Source organism: Mus caroli, chromosome 3 (assembly GCF_900094665.2).
Source record: "Mus caroli chromosome 3, CAROLI_EIJ_v1.1, whole genome shotgun sequence".
Taxonomy (NCBI): domain Eukaryota; kingdom Metazoa; phylum Chordata; class Mammalia; order Rodentia; family Muridae; genus Mus; species Mus caroli.
Genome location: NC_034572.1, coordinates 128,750,491 through 128,759,091, shown reverse-complemented (window position 1 = coordinate 128,759,091; position 8,601 = coordinate 128,750,491). Strand labels below are relative to the sequence as shown.

At 46.5% G+C, this 8,601-nt stretch overlaps 1 protein-coding gene across 1 annotated transcript in view; it reads right to left on the bottom strand.

Annotated features, from left to right (window-relative positions):
* The window catches only part of Manba (mannosidase beta), a 78,758-nt gene extending 71,490 nt beyond the window's left edge, over window positions 1–7,268 (bottom strand). Inside the window, exon 1 of the mRNA XM_021157735.1 lies at window positions 7,028–7,268. Within this exon, the coding sequence (XP_021013394.1) occupies window positions 7,028–7,204 (177 nt within the window). The 5' untranslated portion in view covers window positions 7,205–7,268. The remainder of the gene's footprint in view (window positions 1–7,027) is intronic.
* Between the last annotated feature and the right edge of the window lie 1,333 nt (window positions 7,269–8,601).

The window sequence follows — 8,601 nt, the reverse complement described above, 5'->3', positions numbered from 1 at the left end:
GCTGTCTTCAGATACTCCAGAAGATACTCAAGAAGAGTCAGATCTCGTTACGGATGGTTGTGAGCCACCATGTGGTTGCTGGGATTTGAACCCCGGACCTTCGGAAGAGCAGTCGGGTGCTCTTACCCACTGAGCCATCTCACCAGCCCTCACAAAGCATTTTCTTAGCCTACAACTATATGCCCAGGATTCTTCTTCAAGGGACTACAGGAGACACGGATTTAGGGTGTAGATTCCTGACTGTAGGACAGCAGTGAATTCTGCTGCTGGTGCCAATGAAGGGTTTGGAAGGGTTCCAGAGGCCGCTGCTGCTTCTCAGGTCAAGCGTGCAAAGCCAACAGGTAGAAGATGCAGTGGGCTAACCAGTCTCTAATGTTCTGACTCCTAGCTTAACCAGACTGCCTGTGGGAAGGAGGAAGGCTGAAAACACACCCTCAGAGCCTGCAAGAAGGCTCAGTGGATAAAGACACTTCCCGTGGAGCCTGATGCCCTCAGTTCAATCCTCAGGCCCTACATGGTGGAAGAAGAGAACTCACTCCTTCAAGCTGTCCGCTGACTTCCACAGGTGCCCCATGATACATCACCCACACCACTGCAATATATAAAATGTGAAACACATTTCTTAGAAAGATATCATCTATCCGTGCAGACCTGACTCTTCCCTGACCCCCATATTGCCATTTCCACACACACGCTCCTATCCCACGCTGGGATGGAGAAGATAATTGTTTCTCAGGATCACAAACACTGGGCAGATAAAAACTGTCGGAGCTGTTCTCAACCCAAAGCTAGCATCCGGTCATGACAGCTAGCATTTCTAAATGCACAGTGACCTGAAAAGCTTTCTAAGTTTTGTCAGCTTACAGGTTAGTGTAAAATAATGGTCATAGAACGTTATCATTTGCGGGGGAGGTGGGGACAGGCAAGTCTGTATAAGGTATATACCTACATCTTTCTACAAATAAGAATTCACAAGAAATTGTTCATTGTGGCTGTTTCTGAAGAAGAAAGCGGTGATCTAGAAGACAGGCAAAAAAAGGATGGCATTGGGTCTGGGAGATGACTCAGTGGGCAAGGGTGCTGGCTGCACTAGCCTGACAGCTCGAGTACTCTCCTAGAGCCCACAGAGAACCAAGTCCACTGAGCCAGCTCACCAACCCCATCGGTTTTTATTTAGATAAAAATTAGGAAAAGTTCCTTTACTCCTATGCACTTAGGGGTTGGCGATTGATTCTATGCAGGCACCTCAGAGAGTCAGCTGTGAGACAGCCAAGGTTGGTCACAGAACCTCTCTGTGAATACAAGTTCCAGTTGGCCACTGGCTTGGGTAGAAGTGACTTGGTGCCCTGTCAGGCTCCTCTTTGTCCTACTGCTCACATCCAGTCTGTAAACAACCCCAACTGCTGGTTCAACACGTAATCTGTGCACCCACGGCCACTCCAGTCAGGTGTGCAGGCAGGCAGGCAGGCACCTGGAATCCCAGCGCTTAGGAGCCTAAAGCAAGAGGCTCACCTGATCTCCCGAGTGAAACCCTGCTTGGAAAAACAAAACAGGGAGGGCCAGCAAGGTGGCTCAGTGAGCAAAGGTCCTGGCTGCTGCACCTGACCACGAGAGCTTGACCCCTGGGATTCATGGGAAGGAGACCCATTTCTACAGGTGGCTCTCTGACCTCCACACCTGCACCCTTTATGAGTTTGCAGATACATAAATACACAGTCACAGACACAAACACACACACACACACATGCACACACTACAAAAAAAAAAACATGGAACAAACAAACCAACAAACTCCTCCTCTCTTCATTTCCTTGCTCCAATAAAGAAACCTCCAGGCCCCAAGACCACAGTGGACTCCGTGCTTCTATCATGCACAGCAGTCTGGAGAGTGACCTTTTACATGGTAAAACCACCCTGGAGGACTGTCTTCCACAGGGTTCAACTGCAGTGAAGAGATACCATGACCAAGAACAACATTTCAGTGGGGCTGGCTTACAGGTTCAGAGTTTTAGGCCATTATTGTCATGATAGGAAGCATGGTGGCACACCGGCACACAGGTTCAGAGTTTTAGGCCATTATTGTCATGATAGGAAGCATGGTGGCACACCGGCACACCTGGTGCTGGAGAAGGAGCTGAGAGTTCTACATGTTGATCCCCAGGCAGCAGATAGAGACTGTGCACCATTACTGGCCATAGCTTGAGCATTTAAGACTGCCTCCACAATGATGCACTTCCTTCAACAAGGTCGCATCTGCTCCAACAAGGCCACCCATCCTAATAGTGCCACTCCTTATGGCCAAGCCTTCAAACACATGAATCTCTGGGAGCCATTTCTATTCAATCCACCACAAGAACTGTGTTTCTTCAAGCCAAAACCCTCAACTTTCTCTCATCATGTATAGAACGAAGACAAACTGTTCCATTTGCTCTTACACCTTGGTTGACCTTTGAACTCAACTTCCTGCAGGGCTCTCAGCTTCCTGGTCCTCTGTCCTGCCTACTATTAAGGGGACCTGTGAGGGATGCCAGGTTTTCTTCTGGACCACTCCTGCCCTTTTCTCTACTTGGTTAAAGATGTATGTTTGCTTTACAGTGGAAGAGTTCTCTGATAATAAAGATCCATATTTAAACAGCTTTTTTTTAAAAAGCAATCTTTCAGCCTTCTCTTCTTTTTACCTTTTTCTTCAGGGCAGTGTATTGTAATTTATTAACTTGGTAGCTGATTACTAACGCTCTAGAATGTTCACTGGAGCAAAACTTCTTTTCTTTACTGTTGGAGTCCAAGAACTTAGAACAAAGCCTGGTACAATCCGAGGAACCAGCTAAATACAGGGTGATTAATTAGGTAAATGGATAAATAAACAGATGGCTTTCCCAAGAGAGGAAGAGGTTTCAAGTCCAAATCTGGCCCAGTGTCTGTGGCAAACAATAAGATGTTTCTCAAAGCCAACAGTAAGAGGGGGTGGCATAATAACACAGGCAGCAATGTCACCTTACTCAACAGCTGGAGTCTTTCCTGATTCACTAACCATCTCTCTTCCACCAGACTACTACCAAGGACGCCAACCCGCTTCATTCAAACTTCGCTTTCCTAAGAATCTGGGAGGAGGTTGCAAGGCCTTCTCAATTACTCCCATGAAGAAGCGTTGGGTAGTTACTTCACATCCCAAGCAGATGTCCTCAGTCAGAACAGAAGAAAACCTTTTCCTCTCTCTCTCTCTCTCTCTCTCTCTCTATATATATATATATATATATATATATATATATATATATACACACACACACACACACACACACACACAGAGAAAGAACAATAACCTGCTTTGCACAGGTTACAATTTCCTGTTGCCTTAACTCAATTAGTAAAATGAGACTCTGCAGATGACAGTAAGCTGTGTCCTGACACATGCACATGGGTTTTACTCTGTATGTTTTATTGTTTGCATACAAAGAATGAGGTTGCATCCTGACATTTCCTTCAAACGATTTGTTTTAGTCATTTCTTTTACCTTCCTCTCTTCCCGTCTTTCTTCCTCTTTTCCCCTGTCCCTACCGTCCCTGCTATCTCCCTTCCTGCCTTCCTCCCCTCCTCCATCTCCCTTCCTCTTCTTCCCATCTTCCTTCCCCTGTGACCTCTCACTTCCAGTCACTCCATTCCAACTTTGTGTCACATGTCACCTTTTACCTTCCCTTGTATACTTTGTTAATTATGAATATACTACTTAAGTTTCAGAAAGATTTACCTAAAAAAATACACTGTAATTCTGTAATTGTATTGTAATTCATTGAAATTTATAACAATGTAAATTCATTGTAAGTTATAACATTTACTTTCATTGTGATATACCGGATGAGAAAACAAAAAACAAAAGAAGCAAAGATAGACAGACAGACAGATAGTCATGAATTCCAGGTCAGAAATTTTACATAATCCTACTTTGACTACCATAGCATCAAGGGAAACCATGAATGACATCCCAAGCATCAAAGACTGTGAGTGTGTGTGTGTGTGTGTGTATGGGTGGGTGGGGGTATAGTCCAGTCCAGTGGTAGGGCATTTGCTTGGCATGCATAAGGCTCTAGGTTCAATGGAGAAAGAGAGAGAGAGAGCATGCACACGCACACACATGTACACACACACATGCTCATGATTTCTGAGCTAGAGCTAGACACAGTAGTACAGGCCTATAATCTAAGCTATTTAGGAGGCTAAAGCAAGAAGATAACAAGTTACAGGTTACCCTGGGCTACCCCATCAGTTCAGGACCAGCCTGGGCAACTTTATGAGATACTGCCTCAAGTCAAGAAAGCAAGAAAGGAGGAAAGAAAGAAAGAAAGAAAAAGAAAGAAGGAAAGAGAGAGAGAGAGAGAGAAAGAAAGAAAGAAAGAAAGAAAGAAAGAAAGAAAGAAAGAAAGAAAGAAAGAAAGAAAGATTGTTTAAATGCCCTAATTCTAGCAAATAGTACAGACTCTAGGCTAAGGGATCAAGGCCAGCCTGGGTTAGAATTTCTGAGCAAACAGTAGTGGTACCCCCATAATCCCAGCACACAGAGACCCCCTTAATACCAGCACACAGGAGGCAGAAGCAGGCAGATCTCTGAGAGTCTGAGGCCAGCCTGCTCTACCAAGTGAGTTCCAGAACAACCAGGACTATACAGAGAAACTTGTCATCAAAAAACAAGCAATTTCATCTGTCAGCTGGTGGCTGCTGTATGATACCAGCCATGTTCTCCAATGCTCCCAGAAAGGAATCTCAAATTTACTCATATCTTAGCTGGTGAGAGCTTTTGGTGCCACTTCTAGGAATCTGGCATTTGTCACTGGGCTCAGACAAGGAAGTAGGCTCAGATAAGAATATCAGAAACAGTGACCATAATCAATAATAATAATCAGTGACTTTGCTTGATTACTGCCTTGTGTGATCTCTTGGCTCACTACTTTGCTTGATTATTGTGTCTGTGATCTAAGAGCTGACCATGATGTTTGGATGCACCGAGAATGATATAAAAGCTGCAGAAAGCTAAGGCTGCTTCATCCTCAGCACTGGCTCGAGTCAGGTTATCATTTTGTCTAATTGTTTTTTCTTTTTCAATCCTCCCTCCCTCCCTTGAGACCCAGTTGACTGACTGAGCTGACTTGGTCACTTAGAAAGCTTTAAAAATTATACAAGCAAGGGTCCTGGGGACGTGGTTCAGCTGGTAAAGTGCTTGTCCTCAAGGAGGACCCGGGTTGAGATTCCACCTGTAATCCTGGCAATGGGAGAGTGGAGACTGTGGCTAACTAGTCTAGGCAATCCAATCACTGAGCTCGGGGTTCAGTGAAAGTCCCGGACTCAATAAATAAGGTAAATATGACTGATGACAGTCAACACCAACCTCTGGATCACACGCAAGCACACACACACACACACACACACACACACACACACACACACACACAATTATACAGGCTTACTATGCAGTTCAGCATAGCTCAAGCCTTTAATCCTAGCACTCAGAAGGCAGAAACTTGTGAAGTTTGAAGCCAGCCTGCCAGGGCTACGCAGAGAAACCCTGTCTTGAAAAAAAAAAAAAGCGAACAAGACAAATTAGCAAAGAATACAAAACAAAAACAACTCTGTCTCAGAAACAATAGCAATAAAAAGAACCACTAGGAATACCCCCCCCCCCATAACAGCTGCACCACTCCTTCTGATACCTGAAGGATCCTAGGACAGCATAGTGCAGAAATATCTGCATAGCCATTTGGTTACAGCATGATAGCCAAGTGATGGAATCAACCCAGATGCCCACTAACAGACAAATGGTTAAAGAAAATCACTCACACGCACACGCACACACACGCACACATACACACAAACACAAACACACATACATGCACACACATATACACACACACACACGCACACACACACACATCTTCCATAGGAAAAATGATGTAATTAGGCTGTGCATGATGGTATACAATTATATCTCCAGCACGTGGGAGGAGGAGGCAGGAGGATCAGGAGTTCAGGTGTCCCTCAGTTACATTGGGAGTTCAAGGCCAGCCTGAACTACATGGGATCCTGTCTCAAAAGCCAGGAAAAAAAAAAAAAAAAAAAGGTAAGGATAATGAAGACAATAAAATTTGGTAACAAAACAAAACAACAACATAAGACAAATGAGAACGAAAACAAGATATGGCATGTTTTTACTCATGTTGACTCTAGATGTAAATATATGTATGCATAAGTATACGTATATAGGACACCATAATGGAAAGAAACTCCTTGAACGAGGGAGGGATCACGTGGTGGCAAGACCCAGTAAAAAGTGAATATGGGCAGAGAACATGATGCACTCACGTGAAACTATCATAAAGAAACCTACCACACTGCTGGATGACAGACTCTCATTTAAAAAAAAAAATCAGCATGGTATTCAAGCTTTAGGATTGGGGTTTAGTTCGGTGGTGGTACAATGTGTGCTTAGTATGCTCATGGTTCTGGGTCTCTCTCTCTCTCTCTCTCTCTCTCTCTCTCTCTCTCTCTCTCTCTCTCTCGCACACACACACACACACACACACACACACGTGCACACACTCCCCTCCCAAATATTTAGGCTCTTCATTAGCATCAACAGCCAAACTTTATTAGTGCTCTCCCCAATCCCTTGCGTTTATTTCAAACCTGACGCCCGAGGCTTCAAAGCAGAAAAAGAAAACCCGGAGATCCTAGGGTGGGCGAACTTTGATTAACTAAGAGCTACAAGCATCCAGATGATTGCAACAGTAACCCTGTCCGGAGGGAGAAAGGTAAGTCCTCTTAGGAGCAGAGAATCACCACAATAAATAGACAGCAGACATACTGTTTGTTTCATATAGACAACTTCCGCCTCCCAGGGTCGCTGATGACCCAGCGAGGGAGGGTCAGTGCCCACAACTGGCCTGAACCCCCACAGCCAGGCCATTTTCCCAACTGCCTCCAGCTGCACGTACCGACCTGGACCCGCATGGGGGGTGAGGGGGGTGGCTGTGCGTCCTACCTGGATCAGCCCGTGCTGGTGCAGGGCGCTGTGCACATAGCCCGGGACAGTCGCCGGTAGCTCCAGGGAGCCATTTCCGTTGCTCACCCGCCAGTTCCCTCTCAGGGTGTAGCTAGGACCTGCCACCACGCAGCCGGCGCGAAATAGCGCCAACAGCAAGAGCAGGTGAAGATGCATGCTGACCGCTCGCAAGCAGGAACCCGGCAGTGTCGCCCAAGTCTTGCCAAGGCCTGGACGCTGTGTCCCCGCCCCGAGCTCGGACCCGCCCCCCAGGTCAGCTGAGCGCTTCCCGCAGCCCTGCAGGGAGGAACTGAAGCCGGGACCCGCCACCCGGGTGCAAGCACCGCCCAGGGCCAGGGTCTCTGCGACCTGTGAGCTGAGCGTCTCGCTCCAGCTCGATCCTGTAAGTGGGACGCGCATCCAAATGATGCAAAGCGACAGAAAGGTCTGGAAAGCAGAGTCTGACCATTTGGGAGACCACAGGTGCGCGTCCACGATAGTACGCAGGCTCTGCCCGGGGACAGCTCCTACCACGCCTGGTCAGCAGATTGTACATGGTCCCCAGGCCGCAGGATTTGTCAGGCTGAACGCTCCCTCGATACGCGACCTGCTGGGACTAAACAGTGCTAACTATAAACTCGGTAGGGTTGCTTCAACTGTTGACTGAGAGGCGCCATGTGCTCCCTGCTAGTGGTGGCTACATCATGTCCTAAGCCCCGTGGAGCTGCTTCTGGGGTTCCTATGAAACTGCGTTAGTGTTACAGGTGAGTCTGAAATTCCCTCCTTCACTGTTGTGTTGTGGGACTGAACAAGCAACAGAATTCCCATTCCCTGAATTTAAAAGAATGCAGACACTTAGCCGGGGCCGTGGAGGCATATGCCTTTAATCCCAGCACTTAGGAGGCAGAGGCAGGCGGATTTCTGAGTTCGAGGCCAGCCTGGTCTACAACGTGAGTTTCAGGACAGCCAGGTCTACACAGAGAAACCCTGTCTCGAAAAAACAAAACAAAACAAAAGAAGGCAGACACTTATTTCAGAGACAGAGACGCAGGCTGGGTTATTCATCTTCTTTTAAATAAACAAAACACCCCACATTTATTTACTTACTAATTTCATGGAGGAGTTGAAGAGGGTTCCTGCCACAGCGACCATGTGGAAGTCAGCAGACAGCTTGTAAGGAATCCCAGGGCTAGAACTTAGGTGTCAGGCTTAGAGACATTCCCCCTTAACTGCTGCTCTATCTCATTGGCCCCTGGGTTCTTCTCATGAAGCAAATCTTGGAAATTATATATATATCTTCTACAGCTTAAGCGAGGACATTGAGAGACACTTCAGAAAGGACAGCAGTAGCCAGCGGACAAAGTTCAGATGTCTCAAGGCAGAAGAGCAAGCATAAGGAAGTTGAAGTTGGTGTTTTCTGTGCGTTTGAAGTTACACTGTTTAAAATAAAGGTTAAGGGAGGTGCAGGTAGTGGCTCACAACCTGTAAGCCTGAAGTCTAACCACATTGTGACTGGCTATAACCTGGAATCACAGCACTTGGGAGACAGAGGGAGGAGGATCAGGAGTTCAAGA